Source organism: Microtus oregoni, unplaced genomic scaffold (assembly GCF_018167655.1).
Source record: "Microtus oregoni isolate MIOR12 unplaced genomic scaffold, Mior012 000109F_ref0000275, whole genome shotgun sequence".
In the NCBI taxonomy this organism is placed as follows: Eukaryota; Metazoa; Chordata; class Mammalia; order Rodentia; family Cricetidae; genus Microtus; species Microtus oregoni.
In genome coordinates, this window is record NW_024544727.1 from 1,915,124 (window position 1) to 1,937,312 (window position 22,189).

At 53.4% G+C, this 22,189-nt stretch overlaps 1 protein-coding gene across 1 annotated transcript in view; it reads left to right on the top strand.

The window, feature by feature from the left end:
- The window catches only part of LOC121443594 (MORN repeat-containing protein 1-like), a 54,350-nt gene that overhangs the window by 26,002 nt on the left and 6,159 nt on the right, over positions 1-22,189 (top strand). The window contains exons 11-12 of the mRNA XM_041645411.1: positions 14,239-14,372; positions 14,459-14,538. Coding sequence (XP_041501345.1) covers positions 14,239-14,372; positions 14,459-14,538 — 214 coding nt within the window. The remainder of the gene's footprint in view (positions 1-14,238; positions 14,373-14,458; positions 14,539-22,189) is intronic.

Consider the following 22,189-nt stretch of genomic DNA (forward strand, 5'->3'; position numbering starts at 1 on the left):
GAGTAAAAATTGGCTCTGTCTGCCCATCTGTCTTACCAGGTGGACTGAAGGGCCCAGGAGTGACCTCTGGGTAGGCAGTTTCAGGCCCTTGGACCACACTGGGAGCTGTTCACTGAGCAAGAGACACACGGATTCCCCTCCTTCTCCAGGGCCTTCAGCCCCCAGGGCTCCAGGACTGGAACATGCCCCTAGAATGACTTCCACCTGAAGTAACTCTCCTGCTCCATTCAGTGCACTTCAGACCCAGATCCCTGGCAGGAACGGGCAAAGGCCCAAGCCAGTGGCAGGCAAGGCGAGCACGCTTATGAATGCTTCTACAGCTCTCTCATTTCTCTGTCTTACCCTTGCTTGCTGTGGTCCCACTTAGGATAGATTTATTGTACTACTAATTGTCAACCACGATCCAGTTAAACTAGTTTTCCTTCTCTCAGCACAGCTTCCAACGCTGGCTGCCTTTCCTTTCTAGTTCCTCTCTCCTGTTAGTCTGCCTTGTACCCAGGACAAAGACCCCTGACTCCTCTGCCCCAGGGATCCCAGCAGTGCCCGCAGGGGCCCCACCCAGCACCTCCAGGTTTTCACACTGGCCTTCATTCTGCAGGATGGAGGGGCCCTTGGCCATGTGCCTTTCCTCCCTAGGCATTCTGCAGAGTCCTTAAGTCACTAAGGAAGCTTAACTCTGTCCTGAGCAAGAGCAACATCTGATAAAAAAAAAAGACCCTCAACCAAAGAGCGATGAACCCCCTGCAGCTAGGAAGCCTGACTGCTACAGCTTAGGACACAACCCTGTCAAGAGCCTGGCTGAGGCTTCCCCACATCTGAGACTGTGCCTGGAGTCCCTCTCTGGGTCGGCAGGAAGGAGGTACCTGGGGAGGCATGCTTCAACCTGTGACAAGGAGTTAAAAGTCAAGTCCTGCACAGAAGAAATGCCAGGCTGTGCCTGGAGACTGCAGCCAGAGTGGAGTCCTGGGTCCCTTAGAGACAGCAACGACGGGTACAAATCCGAAACAGTCTCATTGCGTAAGGGGAAAGTGGAACAGGGAGTATGTCCTTAGAGTGGACTTCAGTATTTCAGACAGACAGACAGAAACCCTGGTCATCTTGCTCTTGTCCCTGGCAGGGTCCCTCTGCTGTCTCACTGTGTCCCTGGTGCCAACATCCCTCCCTTTTAGGCAGATCTAACGAGGCTGTGAGGCTTTCTCAGGTCTGTGGTTCTGAAGGTGAAGAATTGAGGGCTGGCAGGGTGGGAGGAGCCAGGTCAAGGACGTCCTGATTAGGCGTCTGGTCACCTCAGAAACTGCACACTCATCTCACCATCCAGACAGGCCACCAAAGAGTAAAGCAGGGACAAGAGCCCAAGGGGCTCACATCAATGGCTGTTAACTCAGCAGAAGGCCTGAGATGACGGGGACCAAAAGGTGCATGGGTCTTGTTCCTGCTGAGGCACCTTAGGATGGTGCTTCTTTTTTTTTTTTTTTAATTTCGAGACAGGGTTTCTCCGTAGCTTTTTTGGTTTTTCTGTAGCTTTGCAGCCTGTCCTGGAACTAGCTCTTGTATACCAGGCTGGCCTTGAACTCACAGAGATCCACCTTCCTCTGCCTCCCAAGTGCTGGGATTAAAGGCGTGCGCCACCACCGCCCGGCTAGGATGGTGCTTCTGTGCAGGGGCATGAAGGTTCCACCAGAAGCCGAGTCTCTTGCATACCAGTCACCAAGCACAGCCAGAGCCAAGGATGGGACTGACCTGAGCTCCTGAAAACTGCGGCTTTACTGTGAGAAGATGAGATACGACTGGTTTTAGCTAATGACCCAATAATAACTTCAGCTCCATTGATGTTTGCTTCTCCCCCGTACATCGCCCAGGGGCGGGGCAGATCCACATCCAGTTGTGGGATCCCCATTTCTGCCTCTTAGTCTCTTCCTTAGTGATGTGCATTTACCAAGCCATGTCCTAGAAGGCTAAACAAGCTTCAGATATCGTGCTTACTGGGAAGGAAGAAAATATGAGGGGCAGAAGTTGGTCACACCGCTTCATACCAGGCCACGAGGAGATAAGTGTAATGTGCCAACAAAGATTAAGCTCCATTATCAGCGATGAAGGGGAAACTGGACTGTAAGCATCTTTGCCAAGTAGAAATCCCATCAAGGCACACCATCCACACACAGACATCAGACAGGGTCCCCAGCACCTCTTCAGGCACAGATCACGCCTCCACTTCACATCTGTGACAAAGACTGTCCCACCGTGACCCCCAAAGCCATGCAACCCAGCCTCTAGCACCCCAGACCTGTGGGGCTATGGTGGGGGGCTTCCCAGCTGTAACAGTGAGGCTGCTGCCTCTGCCAGACCGACAGGGAGTATGGAGAGGGCCACGTGAGAGCGAGGGGGACGCGCCACCTAGGCCGACTCCTACCGTATGCTCACTAGAGGACAACATGTTCACCCAGCCTGTTTCGCCCCTTTGAGCACTGAGGGGTTTCCGTTTGGACAACCCAGCTCAGAAGTCAGGTTGCCCCGAGGAGGAGGTGGAAAGGAGACTCTGGAGTGCTCGTGAGTCAGACCTGAAATTAAAGCAGCACTGGAGGTGGGACACACTTTAATCAGCAGTGTTTCAACGTGTTCTTGAAGCTTGCGGCCAATAGCCAAGGCAAAGGGAGCTCCATCCCCAAGATAGAAACAGCGCTGCCCTCTGCAGATCCTCAGCATCCCCAGCCTACCCCGGTGTCTCTGGACCGGAATGTGGCACAGCAGCCTTGTGAGGGGAGCTCGGCACTGCCGGCAGCAGAGGCTGCAGGAGGCACTGTCTGCTGGTTGAAGGCCACCGACCCCCCTGAGAGCCTGCTGCCCAAGTCCAGCTCCCCTACCCTCACCTATAGGGAAATGGCTTGAGGTTTGCTCACCAGGTACCAGCCACCAGGTCATTGAGGCAACTCAGGATACTGCCCCTCTTCCCAAGCATCCCTGGCCTCAGCCCACCTCGCCTTCAACTGGGACTTAGGGTCTCAGGCTTCCTTGGTCTGGGATTCCTTCAAATTCAAAAAACAAGCCCTTCAAAAACTTGTGTTTCTACTTACACAAAGAACTAAAGAGAAAAGAGAAAATGTATTCTGTTTCTGGAGGCCTAATGTCAGTAATAGGTAACTGCGAAGTGTGGTATTTCATTATTCTGTTGATATGAAATATTTCAGTTGTTTTAATTGTTTTTAAGTTTCCAGTAGACTATTTGCATTTCGATGAGCATCACCGACAATTCCTAGGCGTGGACTATTGCCAGATATTGCAAGTCCTATTTTGGATAAATTACAGCACCCAGATTTTAGCAACAAAGCACATTGATTTTATATTCAAAGGGCTTTTTATATTTAGTCTCTTAACCTTTTGTAATTCCCACCCACAGCTTGAAGAGCAGAGTCCTTTGTGTTCCTTGTTCTCGGTGGGGCGTCTGCCGCGCCCCGCAATTTGGGCCCATTGACTCATGCGGCAGGTGCGGGTGATTGCGGGTGGACGCTGTGGGCGCCGGCTGGTGATTGCAGGAGGGACAAGGTGGGCTCCGGGCCCGTGGCTCAGACAATCCCTTGCAAATTAGCTTTGGGAACCTAGAGGAGCCAGTGCCATGAGAGAGAAGGTCGGTTTTTTCTTTTCTTTCTTTCTCTTCCCCCACCCCCACCCCCGTAATACACAAAACCTCCTAGTGAATGTTTTCAATTGGTACGAATGAGTTTTCTTTTTTATGTTTCGGACAAATGGTTTTGAGTATTCACCGTGTTCTATCTATGAAGAATCAACCGTTATTGTATGACAGTTTTAAAAACCAAGGTGCCCTTTGCTGCTAATTCAATCTTGCCAATAAAGTGGCGGAATGTGTAGCGAGAATTTCTGGAAATTTCATTGCCTCATGGGGTGACACTACATTCTAATATTAATTCTCTGTGGTTAATTACGGCAGGATAGCCTGAGAGAGCTATATTTCTAAGGCGAAGTTCGTTCTATGATTTCCTTTTGGCGGAATTATTAGAGGGAATGTCCCAGAAAAATATAGCATGAAAAGATGTATTCCTTCCCATGCCAAAACAGCAATAGGAGTAGAAGTTGGCTCAGATGGTCGGTATCTGTGCAGAGACACACAGAGGTCTTGCGAGGTGCCCATGGGGTCCCCACACATTAGCCCTCAGCAAGGGGTGGAGGACGAGGGAGAGGACCCCTCCCATCCTCAGGGCTCAGCTCTTTTGTCTTTGAGTAAAGTTGGGTCTCTCACTGCCTCCCTTCCCCTCGAGGTTTCTGGATTTCCACAGGTCCTCTCTTTTCATACATTAAAAAGAGGTCTAATTCTATTTTTGACTTTACTCATGGGAGGAGGACATGTGCCTGCCGTGGCATCTGTGTGGACGCCAAAGGCCAGCTCTCCTGAGTTCGGTTCTCTGCTTCCACTCTGTGGTTCCTGGGGATCAAACTTTGGTCAGGTTTGACACGAAGCATCTCTACCCACTGAGTAATCCCACCAGTCCTGAGCTTCTGTCTTGCTATTTCCTCCCTTCCTGTCCTGAAAAAACATCAATCCTAAAGTTATTACATCTTAACAATGAGGGTGTAGCTTGGGGCCCATGAGGGATGCTAAGGGCGTGGAAGAGGGGCCCTAAGTGGCATGAGGAGGGTTCACGGCAAGGAGTGGTCTGAGCCTGAGAGGTTGGGGGAGGCTCTGTGAGGACCACAGCGCTAAGAGTCCAGACACTAGGGTAGGTCCAGTGAGTCCCTGCCTTGAGAACCCCGAGGCAGGAGGTCAGATATGGAAAACAAGACCCTCAGAAGCGAAAGGGTGTCTGAGTGTGGTATTACAGACAATGATAAAAGCTGTGTGCCTGTACACCTGTGTACAAACAGCTAGGGGTGTGAGCACCCCCTTCCCCCCTGCAGCAGAGAGCAAGCATAGCACCTGGTGCTGGATCTCCAACCCTGCCCTCATGAGAACCAGAGTGTGGCAATGAGGACCCGCAGAGCTGGGTGGGAGGGGACCCGCTAAGAGTGTCTGATGGAGGTAGGATCTCCAGCAGCAACCTTAGACAACATGGGGCATTTAAATAAAGAATAATGACCCTGAACCAGAGACCACTGAGAGTGTGTGCCTAAAACCCAGAGAAGCAGGTCTGGGATGTCCTGTAAGTCTGATGGCAGGTGACATTTTAGGTGGCCTTGAAGCCCCATAAATTCCACCAGAGTTCAAGGGGAAGTGCTCAGGGGGACCGGAAGCTGCCACTGTAACCAGGCCTCCAAGTGGACCCTGTAGGACTACAGTAGGGCCTGTGGCAGAGAGGTCTGGATGGTCCATAGGCCCCAGGGTCACAGCAGCCAGGGAACAGCCTGGGTCTCCGCCCTTGTGTGCCTGCCACGGACAGGTGTTTTGTAAACTGTGGTGAAGAGGGACTTGGTAGGAAACCCTGGGTCTGTCTGAACTGCAAGCCCTGCTGCCGACTGTGTCTGAGTGTCCGTAGGTCTGAGACGTTTTATTCTGTGGACTTGGCAGCCCTAGGGATGGAAGCCAGGGCCTTGCGAATACCAGCTCGCTCACAGATACCACTGAGCCACACCCCTAGTTCCCCAACAGCTTTTATGAGTAAAGAAAGAAAAGACCTTCCTGCCCTGATGTTTCCTAAGAGTTTGCGGTTGCTGGGCAGGTTTGAGCAGCACCCTGATGTCAGGATGGAGCCTACAGCCTTTGCACCCTTCTGCGCCCATCCTCCCAAGTACCAGCAACCCCTCTGGCCTCCACAGCTACAGTCTTCAGCGGAACATAGATGGTTGTCCTGTCAGCCCCACTGTTCTCTTTGGAGCTGGACATCTAAGTCCCCCCCAGCTCTGAGAACCAGGAGGCCTCCCTGTCACTGCTAGGAAGGAGGTGGCAGCAGGCTCTACAGGAGCAACACAGGATGCACTGCGTCGTAAATGGCAGGTGACATGTGCCATCACTGCCTGGTGGCTCTGCCTCCTCTGCTGTCATTCTGTGCGGATGGCGCCAATGCTGAAACCATTCAGGGGCATAGAGAGAGGAAGCAAGGCGCACTCTAAGGAGGACCTTGGTAGAGGCAGCAGGGACAGGCGGATCCCCAGACTAGGGCCTGCCTCCATGGAAACACTAGCTCCCTGGTGCCTCAGACCTTAGGGTCTGCAGGGTCCCCCCTGCTTTCACAGGTTACCCTCAATGCTGAGGTCACCTCTCCTGTGACTTTGGGCCATTCTAAAGACCTTCTGCCAGACAAGCAGCGAGGTTGCCTGCATCTTGACCAGCAGCCTCGAGGACAGCTTTGTTGTTACTGTTTCTTTCATTTTGTGTCCATGAGCCAGGTGGCGGTGGTGCACGCCTTAAATCCCAGCACTCAGGAGGCAGAGGCAGGTGGATCTCTGTGAGTTCAAGGCCAGCCTGGTCTACAGAGTGAATTCCAGGACAGCCGGGGTCTACACGGAGAAATTCTGTCTAAAAAAAACAAATAAACAAATAAATAAAAACAGGCTTCATGAAGTCCTGGCTGTCCTAGACTCACTGATGTAGACCAGGCTGGCCTGGAACTCACCGAGATCCTCCTGTATCTCCCTCCCCCGTGCTGACATCAAAGGTGTGCGCCACCGCACCCAGCTTCAGGGACCCTGAGGACAGAAGTGAAAAAGAGAAGCCACATTAACAAGAATCAGCCTTGGCATCTCCCACCTCACCTGCCGTCCCCACCCAGGACCTCTGCCCTCCCCACCCAGGACCTCTGCCCTCCCCACCCAGGACCCCTACCCTCCCCACCCAGGATCCCTGCCGTCCCCACCCAGGGCCCCTGCCCTCCCCACCCAGGACCCCTGCCCTCCCCACCCAGGACCCCTGCTGTCTGTACTCAGGACCCCATCAGTCAGCCAGCCTTTTTGCTGGCATGAGTTTAGCCCGTGTGGGAACCCCAACCATTCACGATCGTCTATGATTAGCTCTGCCCACTTGTGGCCTTGACCCAGGGCTCTCTCCTCTCCTGGGTTTCTGCTCCCTTGAGGTACCCTAATCTGGAGGACTGTGTGTCCATCCTTCCCCAAGGACACAAGAGTCTTAGGTTCCAGGCCACACCCATTCAGAGCGGGGCAGGATTTCAGAAGGGCTACAGGCTTGGTGGATACCCAGACTTGTCCCTGGAGTGGCTTTGCTGCTTGCTATTTGGCTCTCACTCCCTGACTTGCCCTGGACAGCTGTTGCCCCTGAGCAGAGGTGCCTTCAAGGCTGAAAGCAATCAGGAACCCCACATAAGCAGGACACCTAGGGACTCCATACCAATTCCCCTTGGCCTGGGGCCCTTCCAGCATCCCTACAGAGCCTGGGGCTGTCCCAGTGGCCCAGCCTTGCTGTTTTGCTGTACACAAACAGCTTGGCTGGGGAGAGCCTCCTGAAGGCGAGGAGTGGGTGGGGGTGTCAGAAACAGACTCAGAAAGAGCCTCGAATTAGCCCAGTCTTGGAAGCCTGCCAGCAGCAGCTAGCTGGCTTCCCTGTTCCAAAGCAGTTCTGACACAGAGCTCCAGAAGGCAGGCATGGAGCAGCCGCGTGCCTGAGGCTGCAGAGTTTCACAAAGGAGTTTCCAGCCAGCTTAGGTGTGGCACAGAGCGTGGGCTCTACAGAAATCACGTGGGGCAAGCAGTATCTCTTGCCTGCTACCTCAGCACTTAGAAGGGTGAAGCAGGAGGATTATCATGAGTTCAAGGCTGGCTGGGGCAACGTAGTTCTAGACCAGCCTGAAATAAATAATGAGACCCCGCCTTAAATTCTATTTTAAAATAGCCACTCAGTGGAACCCGAACAGAAATGGCACTCTGGTGTTCACTCTGGATCCCAAGACAAGCTCCCATAAAACACTCAAGAGTGTTTGCATAAGGTCCATTTTCTGTGTTTCAGGAAAGCAGGGCAGACCTCACTGGGCCCCGGCAGGCTTTGCACTGCCACAGAACCTTGTGGCTCTGCTCAGCAGCCAAGACTGCCTGTCACTGAGCTTGGCTCAGAAAACAGAAGGCACAGTTAGTTACCTTTCTCATCAGGCCACCCCTGTCCAGGGTTGTAGAAATCAACATTTGGAAACGAGTTTTTTCTTTTTCTTTCTTTTTTTTTTTTTTTTTAGTTTTTGGCAAGGCCTCCTGTAACCTGGGCTGGCTTCACAGGCGGAGCCAGGGATGACCTTGAACTTCTGATTTTCCTACCTGCACCTCCTGAGTTCTGGGATTCCAGGGACACACTCCACACTAAGAAGCAGAGGCTAGAGGCAGGTGAATCTCTGAGTTCAAGGCCAGCCTGGCCTGCGGAGAGAGTTAGATCAGGGGAGGTGGAGCTTTTGGAGAGATGGCTCAGCAGTTTAGAGCTCTGTCTGCTTTTCCAGAGGTCTCAGGTTCAATACCTAGCGCCCATAGGGCAGCTCACAACTGTCTGTACCTCTAGTTCCAGGGAATCAATCAAATGTCCTCTCCTGCCTTCCTCTAGCACCTGGCATGCATGTAGTACATAGGCATACATGCAGGCAAAATACCGTAATGCATAAAATAAAAATTAAAAAAAATCTCAAAACAAAGAAATAAAAAAAGAAACACCAAAAAATTGGCCTGTAGGGGAGGGTAGCAGGACAAGGCTGAAGTTGAAGGCTCTGTGCAGTTTTCCTGCACAATAAAAACCCATTTACACAACTGATTCTCTGAGAGGGGTCACTGGCGTGCAGGCCAGTGCCTTTCCACCCTTGCGATGTTTTATTTACCTATGGCGCGTTATGACAGAACGCTGACCATCAGCAACTCAGAGGAGCAAGGGTCTTTGTTTTGTTTCCAATTTATTTAACCTTATATTATGTGCATTGATGTGAAGGTGTCAGATCCCCTGGAATTGGAGTTACAGACAGTTGTGAGCTGCCATGCGGGTGCTGGGAATTGAACCCAGGTCCTCTGGAAGAACAGCCAGTGCTCTTAATTGCTGAGCCATCTCTCCAGCTCTGGAGCAAGAGTTTATTTTGGCTCAAGGTTTTCAGGGTTTCCATCTATGGTCACTTGACCCCATGCACTTGGGCAAGATGTCATAGCAACAAGAACATGGAGGAGGGTCTTTATATACAGTGATATGGGCTGGGCAGATGGCTCAGCCATTAAAGGCTAGACTCACAGCCAATACATACATATATTGGTGTGTGCAGTGGCAGGGGAGCCAGAGGCTTTTGTGCCCTGCTTTTGTGCATGCACCGGGGATCCAAACTCAGGGTTCAAGCCTGCTCAGCAGATGTTTCCCCCACTGCACCCTCTCATTGGCTTCTGTCTTCTACTGAAGATTAAAGACCTGGTTTAACCTTTAAATCTAAGCCCAGTGATCTGATTCCTTTCAAAGTTTCTTCAACCTCCCAAAATACTGTGCCACACCAGCTGGAGGCCAAGAGACTTATGGGAGTCATTTCAAACCAAGCAGGAACAGCCCCCAGGCCTGGGCACCTGCAGAACCCTGTATAGCTGTGTCTATTCCCTTACTTGTGAAGGGGGCAATGGGCGGTCACTGGGTGTGTGCAAGCTGTGTCTGAAGCGCTTAGCAAGGCTCTGGTCCTGGGAGCCTCGGGGAGCTGCACACGATTGACTCATTTCTTCTGGGCTGTAACGGCAGAGTCGGAGCTAGAGGGCTACATGCTGGGGAGGCCTGTGCAGAGACTGGAGACAGATCAGGCACTGCCACCCCTTAGCCATAGGGTGGAACCTCTGTCGGCTGATGGCAGACCTTCCCCGTTAGTCCTAGCCACAGCAGGGCCAAAAGAACAAGAGCACCCCTAGATGAGCAGGGCAGACACACTGACAGCACGGAAAGCCTCACCTGGACGCCTGGATGTCCTTCTGATGGGAACTGTACTGCTAACTTACCCAGGCACTGTGCCGTTCCTTAGCTAATGGAGTGCACACTGAAGACTAATGCCCTGTGTCTGGTCACCTCCAGGCGAGTCCATTCTGTCCCCTCAGGGCTAGTAACATTTAATTTTTTTTTTTGAATTCACTTAAACAAAGAAAATATTTGAGCCCACAGCCTGTGCTCCCCGTGGCAAGTCCCGGGCCCAGGGCGGCCGTTTCACGGTGAGGCAAGCCCTCTCAGTGTTGTTTGTTCCTGCAGTTTCTCTGCCTTCTGCCTCCATGTCCTACACAGGCGATTAGGGAGTCTAATTGGTTTGCCTGTAAAAAGATAATTAATTGATATTTCCTTCACAGGGAGGTCAAGCTGCCCGTCCTGATCCCTAGCAGAACCTCAGCTCTCCAGAGCCTCCTTCCCTGAGGTGGCCCAGCAACCTTTATCTTGCTGATAAAGCCATAATTGCCATCAGCACAGGCAGAGGCCTTAGGGTTGGTTCCCAGAGATTAAGAATCCCGTTCCTGGGCCTCTTGGTTGGGGGGAAGTAGCTACTGGGCAGGAGAGCCTCCAAAAAATGCACCAGGCATCGTCACAGAGCACTCGGTATCTACCGCAGAAACTGCCTGCTGCAAAGTTCCTGCCCTAGAACTGCAGTCAAGGGTGGTTCCCCCTCTGGGGATGGTGTGGGCTCGTGTGTAGTGCTGGAATACCTCTTCCTTGTGTCTCTTCAAGCTTTGGAAGTGACCCCCTGGCTGGCAGTGGCTGGAAGACAGACACTTCTCCTGACAGCATTGCTGCCCTATCTGATAGCCACACTGCGGCTTATCTCTTCGAGGCAGAGAGATCTTAAGCCTTTAGGAAGCTCTGGCAGTCTTTTGCCTATTAGGTTTGTCCTAATAGGACCAAGTTTGCAGACAGGGTGGGCACAGTGAGAACAGTGCCCCAGGGTGAGTGGAGCAGGAGGTCAGAAGCACAGCCATGGAGATCCATGGCAGCAGGAGCAGAAATTAGTCCTGACATCTCCAGGTGCTACCGCAGCAAAGCACACAGGACTGCAGAAAGGGAACAAACAGCCCTTGGGGCAGGGGAGGCAGCTGGTGAGGGAGGCTCTGAGGTGGCTGAAGGATGAGCAGGGTGCAGGGGGCTCAGACAGAGTACGGAGAGTGTGGAGCAGAGGGGCTCGCCCTCTGACACTCTAGCAGAGCTGAGAGCATGAGACACAGGGTGTGATCCCATCCATGTCCTCTGCCTGGAGGTTTCACTCGTGCCCCACAAGGCAGGCAAAGCCCTGGGAAGTTTAGGGCAACCGTCACGGGGGCCCCATCCATGCTCTGAACCAGTTTTATGCTGGGGGTGAGGAATAGGTTGCAGGACAGATTGGTGACGTCTGGGAGCATCATGGCTATCCCACTGTAGACAGTAGTGGCCTGGACTCAAGGACAGGGTAGAAAAATGAGAGGACTGCGGGTAACTAGTTGGAGAAAGGGTTTCTGTCTGTACGGAGGAGAAGGGGAATTGTGACTGCAGCGTGTGGACATCCTGGGGACAGCACATGGGTAGAGCAGGAAGCCGTGCATCTGTTCTCCTAGGAGCCGGACACTGGGGCTCCTCTGGATGAACATGACACCTACCTACTCCCATGAGAAGTGAGGGCGTATGAGCAGAACAGAAGCCAGCCTACACCAAGGCACCAGAAGAAGGACCTGGCATGGTGTGGGCGTGGGCGATCACCACTGATGATGGGGTTGAAGATGTGACAGTTGCTCTGGAGCTGGGGTCTAGAGGGTCCTAACCGTCTTCTCGTGGAGCCTGATCCTCATCCACTATGGAGAAGTGGTGGACAGGACAGCTGGTGAGCCTTCCAAGTGGCCCTTTTCCTCTAGAGAAGCCACATGCTGTGGGTGCCTCTAGACTGTCCCCAGGAGTCCCCCCTCCCCCAAGCTCTCTGTCCAGATACACACAGGGTTAGCATAGGAGAGGCAGCTGGCGACCTTGCGTGGCCTGTCTGGACACTACGCCTGCAGGGAGGAAAGCCTGCCGGGTGAACAGTCTGCTGGGCCACAGGGATTGAAGAGGCAAAGGTGAGAAGTGAAGACTTCTCTTACTTGAGATGACAAGGGTTGTGGTCAGCCCTACAGCCTCACTCTTGGGCTGGAGGAAGGTCCATATCCAGATGGCCTCAAGTGTCAGTTCTGTGTGGGCCGAGGAACCAGGCTGCCAGGTTCCCACTGTTCTGTGTTTCTTTCCCCATGAAGTGGCGAGGTTCACATAAGTGGTGTAATGTCATACAGTGTCACTGTGCCTCCCACTTATCTTGTCTGAACGTCCATTTTTCAGCAACCACATGGTAACAGTGACCGTTTTTATTAGATGGGGTCACCAGATAGGACCACAGAGGAGTGGCATCAAGCAGATGCTCCACTGAAGCCAGCTGTGGTGATGTCTGGAGAAGGCCTTTAACAGCGTGGCCAGAACCTCCCAGCCCGAGGGAGGCAGACACCCATAGCCTGGGTCTAGATATGTTTATTTGCCCATTAGAAATCCCTGCCGGATCCTTTACCTACTCCACTTCCCGGAATTGGTACATGGGAAGTCATGGCCTGAAGTACGAGTTGTCAGTGTCCCCAGGTAGGGGCCACCCAGCAGTCACCCTGACTGGCACACGTCTCTGAGATACGAAGACAGAGCTGGCATCTTAATGCCAAACGTTGTCCTTAAAGGAGGTGGCGGAGCCGGTGCCCATGGACTGCATGGCCGTTAGTGTGCGGAGAGCTGGAAACCGTGTTGTCAGCATTGCTGTTCCCAGTCGTTGCCCAGGACGCCAGTGGTGCAGGGCAGAGCTTCAGGGAAGGACATTAGCTAAGGAATGTCCTTGCATAAGAAAAAGGTTTTTATTAATGCACCATAAGACAAAATTAATACACCTCCGAGAGAAATAATTCTCCCACCTGTAATTTGGAGGTAGGTCAGAGGCCCAGCTGCTGCAAACCTGGGCTCTGGGGAAGGGACATTAAAGCCTCTGGCCCCAGGGCCCTGTCTAGCACACAGATGAAAAACAACTTCTGCACCCACCCCAGTCCCAAGGGAGCCAGCCCCAAAATCTGAGCATGGGGGGTGGTCCCACCTGAAAACCCCTCTTCCCTGAAGAGGCATTGCCCTGGGACATCTCACCATCCCCAATGATGCTGGCCCAGACTGTACCTCCTCTTTCGGGACCCCACCGACTACAACCCTCTGCCGTGTTGCTCTCCCGTGAACACCCCACCCCCTCTGCAGCTCTAGTCAGACCTTCCCCCTTTAGAGCTTCCCATCCTCTGGCTCTCAAGGGGCTGTGTCTCTTCCCCAAGGAGCGACCCTCAGGTCAAAGGCCATTGGAAGGACCCTGAAACTCGGTCCTACAGGAAAGTAGACTGTGGTGCGTGCTTGTATTTGATAGGAACCAGGAACCCTGAACCAACTAGCGCCTGAACTCACCATTTGGGCTAAACCATTTAACTGTAAAAGAGACAAGGTTCTGGGATTGCAGCTCTGTGTGGGTGGAGTAGAGGCAGAGGAAAATGCCCCTCCCATACCTTGGGATCCTGAAAGAGGAAGGAGAAGGAGCCATCGTGGACAAGGATCTTTTGGGGCCCATCCTCTGAGCCTCTTGGTGCTGTTGCCCAGGCAGGGGCTGACGGTTACCAGAAGTTCCTGTATCCCGACCTGCTGTGGTTGGGGCCTGATGGGAAGTTTCCCAGATTGTACTGAGCTGAAAAGAGGCCAAAGTGTGGTCTCTGTGGTCTGGAGAGCCAAGTGCCTCTGCTGGTCTGGCTGAAGGAGCCAGCGCCCCCCCCCCCCCCCCCCCCCCCCCCCCCCGTCATCAGGCAAGGTCTGCTGACTCTGTGTAAACCCCAGACAAGCCCGAGTCCATGCTACAAACCGCTATACTGGACACACAGCCCCGCCCACAGTGCTGCGTTCACACGGCCCTCTCTGCGCTTGCCCCGTCCATACCACTTGGTCTGTGGCCTTGTCTACACTGCTATGTCTAGGTGGTTCTGTTCACATTGCCTGGCCATACTCTTCCATCCACACTCCCTGTGGACTGTCTATAGCGCTCGGACCACACTGTCCACTGTGGCCTTCCCACACTGCTGTGTCCACACTCCCTTGCATACACCGTCCTATCTGCCCTGCCCTGATCCAGTCCACTGCTCTATCCACACCCTTTCTCCGTATGTCCCTGTCCGTACTCGTCTCTCTCAGACTGGTTCAGAATACCCAGGACAAAGGTCCATCCCCAGCCAGGCTCCACTTTGACGACAGGGACACCCTTCCCTTCGCTCAGAGTTCATGGGGCCTCTCTCTGCTTTGTTTTCCTGGGCAAACCTGCTCAGCGAGGAGACATGACTCCTGCTCTCCTGCGGCCTGTCAGCGAGTGGAGCAAGGCCATGCTGAGTTTGCGGACATCTTCCTGGGACCTCCTCCGCCTGGGATGCAGCCTTTTCTGTTCCTCCCCGGCATGCTTGAGGTAAGCCCTGAGGCCATGGATGGGCTCTTCCTTACTACCACCGTGTCCCCCTCTGAACCTCTTTTCTCCTTCTGCCTGACACCTAGAAGACTGGCAACAGGCCCAAAGGTGTCCAGAATCCCCCAGAGGTGGTGTCCACCGTCCAGGAGCCTCCAGGAGACACCAGGTAAAAAGTGCACCCGATGGGGTCTGCTGCAGTAAAGCCCCGGCCTCTGTCACATACATGTCACCATGGCGAGGGGTCTGTGAGGGCAGAAAGAGTCGTAGGGCATCTGGGAAGGCAGCACGCTGGTGCACAGCCTTTCGCCGGAGAAGGAGCCGCTGAGCACAGCATCCATGTCTCTGTGGCTGATGACCCCTGCTTATCCAGCAAGGCCCAAGGTGAGCAGCTGCTGCTCTTACTGCAAACCCTGCACCCCCCCCACACACACCAGGTAGAACCCCAGGAGGCCTGGTAGCAGCGACAGAGGCACTGTGGGCTCCTCAGAGGTAGACAGCCATCAACAATGGATACAGTGGGAGAAGTTCCATGTTGGGTAGGGATTACTGGTGGGGGTGGGGCACTCAGAATGGACATGTTTCTCAACACTCTGTGCCAGGTTGTGCTGTAGACACACCCCGTCAGGTGCTGTGACTAGTCCCATTTCTCAGGAGAGGAAACTGAGGCACGGGGACTTACCCATTCAGCCATGAGTCCCCTAAATCAAGTCTGGATTTCTGTCTGACAAATCAGAAGGTTGGTACGGTGGGAGGTAAAGAGACAGCACTGTCTGCTGACTCAGGAGGATGTGGCAGCCAGTTCCATCCCCACTCCTCTAGCAGCTGTGAGCCAAGGAGACATGGTAGGTGCCTCGCAGAGAAACCAGCACCCACGTGCCAGGCGCTTGACTGGGGGAACATGTGGGGTGTGGGCCTTCGCTCGACCTAACTGGATCAGGAAGTCCTGACAGTCAGGGCAGGGAAGGGCCTGGGAAGCCTGAGGACAGGAGAGCCTTGCCCCTGAGATAGCCAGAAGAAAGCCTGAGGGACGGGTGAAGGGCGCCTACACACTACCAGCCAGGTCTCAGTAGAAGGCGGGAGCCCAGGAGCACCCTGAGGGCACTGCAGAGGCCAGGGAAGGGTGCTGTTTCCTGGCTTGCTCCCTACAGCTTGCTCAACCTGCTTTCTGATAGAATTCACAATGGGCTGGGCTCTCCCCTATCAATCACTAATTTACAAAGTGTCCACTGGGCGGTGATGGTGCACACTTTTACTACCAGGACTTGAGAGGCAGAGGCAGGCGGATCTCTGTGAGTTCGAGGCCAGCCTGGTCTACAGAGTGAGTTTCAGGACAGACAGGGTTACACAGAGAAACCCTGTCTTGAAAAGACAAAAGAAAAAAGAAAATGCCCTACAACTGGATCTTATGGAGGTGTTTTCTCAATCTCAGTTCCCACCTTTCCAGATGACTCTAGCTTGTTGCCAGTTGACGTAAAACTGTCCCGCACACACCGGACCAGTACCCTTATCCCTACGGCCTGCAGAAAATACTCTGGGCTTCTAGGTTCTGGAGAGAGACGGACTCTGGCCATCAGCTGGTGACTCCTGAAACCTGACATTGATTAGGTTGGCTCGAGTCAGAGCCAGCAGTCAGTATTGTCATCCGGAGGCTTCAGACAAAAGGACTGAATAACGACACGCTCCTCCACCCCGGCAAAGACTGAGAGTTCAGAGCAGTGCATGGGTGCATGGGGTCTAATTGACATAAGAGCACAGCACTTGGAGGGCCTGTTTGCAGGCATCGTGCGGGAACATCTCCTCTGGCTACAAAAATGTCCCTTTGTGCTGCCTCAAAGCAGCTGCTTTGGTAGGGAAGGGAGGCTCTGCATGAGCAAGGTCCTGTGGGCACAGGTTGGTGCCCGCCTCACTCCTCCGCCCTCCGGTAGACACGGGGCCTGTGGGATACTCACCAGGCATAGCAGTAAGGGAGGAGAGCACCCACATCCCAGGGCCCTGCATGGATAGACAACTTCAGAGTCCAGTCTTTGAGTGCAAGGAGCCCTTGACCTCCAGACTCCAGTGAGGCTGCTAGTGGCACAGAAGAGGTTGGGGTCCAGGCCTGGAAGGGATGAATGACAGGGAGAGGTGGATCCCGGGCAGGGTTCCCGTGCTCTAGGAAAGGGGTCCTTCTTAGTCTGTAAGTAGGCTTTTCATGTTCTCAGAGCCTGATCTCTGTCTTAATACCCAAAGCCAGACTAACACTCTTCCAAGGAGGGACACGATCATGGATAGGTACACCCCAGCAGCAGAGAGAGGTAGGCAGTAGTGGGAACAGTTGGGCAGGCTCCTCCTGCCAGCGTTCCTGGGACTGAACATGCTTCTGTCCTGGGCCCCTTGCTGCATTCCTGCAGAGACATTCCACGCATGTTATGGAATTTCACTACATGACAAAGGGCCCTGTCAGTCCTGGACGATGTGAAATCGCGTCAGCTGCAAAAAAAAAAAAAAGAAAGAAAGAAAGAAAAATGGACTTGATTTATATAAGTGTGGCTGTGAATTTGTCCAGCCATAGGAAAATGACTCTGGTTACATCTCCCCCAGAATCCCTAACGGCACGCAACTGCCTGAAACTCCATCAGTGAAGGTGCCGAGACACATCGACACGTCCCATCACCCAGTGATGGAGGTGGAAAGTTCCGGCAGATGACCTTGGGCCTAACTGCACACTGGTGTCTCTCGCCCGCTCACCCAAAGCCTGACACATGCTGGGGACTGTCAGAGCCTCTCCTCCCTCCTCAATTCCGAGGAAAACGGTTTTAATTAAGACTTCCATGATTAGTCATTTAATCAGTCATTAGGCCAACACAGATGGAGTCAATTAATTTCTTTATATACTTGAAAAGAGAGTTGTTTGGCAGCCTCCAGCCTCCTGAGCTGACGGTAGGTGGCCACGGTGCCCTTAACACTGGACTTGAAGGAAGCAGCAACCACTGGTGGTAAGGAGATGCCAGCTCCCAAGGTTCCCACCTGTCCTGAACCTGGGGCTCCAAATGACGTCACAGGCAAAGCTGCCTCAGGAGAGCGACCCTGTGAGTAGCTTCTGGCTGTAGCCCACTAGAGTACCGAGATATTTTGGGCAAGAACCCAGCCAACCGCTGGCTTGGAGCCCGAAACAACATGGGGCAGAGTAGCATGAGCCCTGCACATGTGACAGACTGAGGAAGGTCTAAGCCAGTGAGGCAGCCATGCACCCGACAGAGACACATCACACCCCAGGCCTGTAGCCCATAGACTCACATCAGCCAATGAGACATCAGGCTGTGGGGTGCGGGGTGACACAAGGAATCTCCTCGCTCCCCACCTCGGTCCCACCTTGCCACCCCTCCACCCCCACCCCCAGCCTCTTGATGCCATAATGCCACGTGCCTGGCTCATTCCGGGGGTGCCTTTCTCCCCTCTGCTTCCCTTCCAAGCCATGCTGGGAGACTCCTCGAGCAAATGCTTTTTGCTTCCCTCTGTGTAGACCTGGCTATCTGTCTGTCTGTCCTGGAATTTGCTCCATAAACCAGGGTGGCCTCAAACTCACAGAAATACGCCTGCCTCTGGGGCAAATGACTTTGAACAGTCTCTAATAGACTCAGAGACTCACAAGTTGTGGTTGTAACAGCACAGGCACCACCTGGTCCCTCCCCCAGCTCTGCTGCAGCTCATCTGTGCCCTCCTAGGGGCTGAGCTCCCTCCTGACCACAGGGCATAGCCGAGCAGCAAGAGCAGAGCACCGGGTTGAGGCCCCCATAGCATAGCTCCAGGAAACACGGGTGTGCTGTGGCTAGGTCTGCCCCAGGGAGGAAGATCAGAACTCCAGAGACAGGGACTGAGCAGCCTGGAGGATGGTTAGACCCTTGTGTAGGCACCAGAGTGAAAGGACAAGATGGAGCAGGAGTTGTGTCCTGGGATCCCAAGGCCCTTGCTGCCGGGCCATTATGGACTTCTGTTACCCCGAGCAGGGAGTGCGGAAAGCCCTTCTAGGAGAGCGAGGAATAATTAGGAGATTAAATATTTGTGTGTGTGTGTGTGTGTGCATGCGCGCACACGCGTGTGTCTGTCTATGAACATGTGTGAGGTTGCCAGCATAGTCCAGAAAAGGGGTCACATCCTCTGGAGCTGAGTTATAGGCAGGTGTGGGGCACCTGATGTGGATGCTGAGAACCAGACTCCAGCCCCAGGAAAGAGCAGCACAACTACTCTTAACTACCGAGCCACCTTTCCAGCTTCCTCTAGAAAGTTTCAAGGACTGAAAACTGAGCCCTGTCTGTCTAGCAGGAGTAACAGACTGGAGCAGGTGTGAGGGCCTGGAGGGAGCAGCTGGCCCTGGACTTGCCTGTCCTGGAGGCCTAACCTCCCGCTCACAGCAGGCTGCTTCCTGCCTGCCAGCGCTGGGGAAAGGAGACCCAGGACAGCAACCTTAACCCTTCCCTCTCCAAACAGGGTCAAAGAGCTTGGCTTCCCACCTGGGGCAGCCACAGCCACCCATGGCTGCCCAGAAGCCTGGCTGAGCCTCTGTTTGGGGCCTCATGGGAGTGGCATATGGCAATGTGACCCCAGAGCCAGTCTAGCCTATGTGCTGAGGTTCCTGCCCTGGCCTGTGTCCAGGAGAAGGGATCACAGGACCGGAGTCAGCACCCTGGCTGTGGGAGCACAAATGTCACTGGCCAGGTCAGTGCGCATGTACACACACACACACACATACACTGCTCTGGCTGATGGTTCTAATTTTGGAACTTTGGTTTGGAGTCCCAGGGGGTTACAGAAGCACTGGGGGCTCATGCTAAGGGTGGCCTGGCCTGGTTTTTTGGAGAGCTGCCCTGGGGTGGCAATTTTTCCCAGTTTGTGTCTTGGTTGGCTCTTGACTCTGAAGCTCTTTAAACCAGCACGGTCAGTTAGTATAGGGGCTTGGCTGCACTTAACCCCTGAGAATCCTAAGATGAAGCATCTACTCCGGTTCCGGGCCTTAACCTGGCCTTGACCCTGAGGTTCAAATAGGTTCCTCAGAGATGTAGGAACCTGCATCTTGCACCCCCTGCAACTTTCCCTCTAGCCTGGAATCAGGAGCACCTGGGGCTCACTAGGTTCAGGCCCTACTTCAGTTCCCCTGACGAGGCCAGCTAGGAGCAAAGATGGTGGTAGGTATCTGTTTCATAAGCTGGACCACCACAGGCCAATAGGGCAAGACCCACGCTAGCACCGCCAGAGCTCCTGTAGGTGCAGGGCCGGCCAAACCTGATGTGTGGCCTCAGAGGGCTAAGCCCATGCAGCAGTGGGCAGAGAGGCATGCTATCAGAAGCTGTGTGACCTGCACTGTGTTCTGCTGTCTCTGCTCCTTTGTGAGATCTGGTCATACAAGTCCAACACACAAACCTGTGGCTCCTTAGTTCTTACAGTGCCTTTCACAAATACACCCTGAGCAGTCAGGACCGGTGCTACATGTGAAGGATGGTGTAGGTAGCAGGGGCGCGTCCCCTGCATTCAGCAGTAGCTAGGACTAGGAGCCTGTGAGAGACCCCGCCGAGTCTCAGGCTGCTTAGGTGACAGCAGGAATATGAAGGAGGCTCTGCTATGCGTCTGTCTGCTCAGCCTGGGACCAGCCTCCCTCCATGCACCTGTGATGCCTTTGCTCTCCAGCAGAGCCCACGTGGTCTTGAGAGGAAAGACAGAGGAATACTTACTAGTCACCCTGCTCCATAGACACCCCGTGGCCCCTGGATCTGTGACCTGTAGCTTGTAGCAGGCTTCGCAGGCTTGACTGGCAGTAGAATTCTGGGCAAGCATGAGCGTCTCCACCAAATGCCCTCTGGGAGCAAGCATCAGAGCTCTCCTCTCTGCTGAGAAGCACCTGCCTTCAGACATACATCCTCATCCTTGGACCATACCAGGTATTTGGGGCGCTTCCCAAGCCTGGGCTTCACTGGGAGCTGGCACGCATCCCATCTGCTCAACTCTCAGAACATGAATTGGTACTAGCTGGGCTCCCTCATCCCTCTGGGAACAGATTCTGCTTCCAGCCAAGACAGAATATGTGGGATGGGACTTGTCCCCTCAGAAATAAAGAAGCGGCAGCTGAAAACCAGAAAAGATACGAGAGCTACTGGAAGTCAGTCATAGAAGGGTAGAGGGAAAATGATCAGGGTGAGCCTCGCGGCTGTGGTGTTGGGAAGGAAACCCTGGCAAGTGTGGGAGTCTCCTGGGGGGAGGAGATGGAGCTGAGAGCCTGGGAAGGGTAAAGAGTGAACCCCACAGCTGGGCTTGGTGGTGCACACCTTTAATCCCAACAACAAGGGAGGCAGAAGCAGGAGGATCTCTGCATTTGAAGCCAGCCTGGTCTACAGAAAGTTCTAGGACAGCCAGGGCTACACAGAGAAACCCTGTCTCGAAAAACTAGAAAGAAAAAGTAAGTTTCAGAGTCAGTCCGTTGAGCCAAGGTCAGTATATGCAGGGCAAGAAAGGGCCACCCGTATGCGGGATAGCGACTCCCACCTGGAGACCTTGAAATACACAGGGTACTGGCAGAGTTCCCTTAGTAGTTCAGAATAGTTAACCTGAGCTTAAACCACGCCCAAGATGTCCTGAAAGCAAAACTCAGATGGAAGGCACCTTCTCTAAGCAAGTAACCGTCAAAAACATTTCAATGGACACAACATGAAGACCTCAACAGGGCATAATTCAGTGTCTGGAGTCTGAGGAAAGATTGGGAAGAGCTGAGGGTGCAGCTCAGCAAGGAGCATTAGCACTCTGGAGGCTCTCTGCTCTGCCCCCACGCTACCAAATAAGTCAGCAGCCAAGCAAAGGGTATGGGGATACAGCCCATAATGAGGAAAATGGTCAGCTGGGTTTCGGTGTTGAATGCTGTTAATACCAGCACTTGGGAGGCAGAGGTAGGTGGATCTCTGTGTTTGAGGCCAGTCTGGTCTACAGCACAAGTTCCAGGACAGCCAGGGCTGCACAGAGAAACCTTGTCTCATAAGAGAAAAAAAGAAAAGAAACTTCAAATTCAATCAAAACCAAAGAAATGAGGTGGGAAAGAGGAGCGTCACTGACAGGGACTCCATGCTCTCTAGGAAAGGTTAAAGGCCAGGCAGAGTCCTGGCAGGTGTTAAGATGTCAAGTCAAATTTGCAGGGACCAGTGGGGCTTAGTTCGGTCAGGAACACAGACCCCGTACGTGTGGCGCCCTGGATACCACACTCATCTCCAGAAGCTGGCAGGGATAAAGCTGACCCATCCAAAGTGAAAACCTTCCAGAGGAGCTGAAGAACCTTGAAAAAGAGAAGCTGTGCCAACCAAGAGCTGGCCTTCAGATCATCCCGAGAGTCGAGAGATGAGAGCACACGGGGAGCTGGACCTCAAAGGAGGAGAGAGTGGGCGGGAACAGGAAGTGATGGCCAAGCTTCTTGTGTTGTGCTTTAAAAAAAAATGTATTATTGCCGGACAGTGGTGGTGCACAGCTTTCATCCCAGCACTCAGAAGGCAGAGGCAGGTGGATCTCTGTGAATTCAAGGCCAGCCTGATCTACACAGCCAGTTAGTTCCAGGACAGCTAGGGCTGTTACAAAGAGAAACCCTGTCCCGAAAAACAAAAAAGTTATCATTACTACTATTATTATTATTGTGTTGTGTGGTGTGAGAGTGTGGGGGACAAGTCGTAGCCATCAGTCAATTCTCTTTCCATCATGGGGTCCAAGGGTTGTCAGTCAGGCTGTGCAGGATCAAATGCTTTCGCCCACTGCCAGCCTTGTCTGTTTTAGACAGGGCTTCAGATTGCCCAGGCTGCTTGAACTCCTAA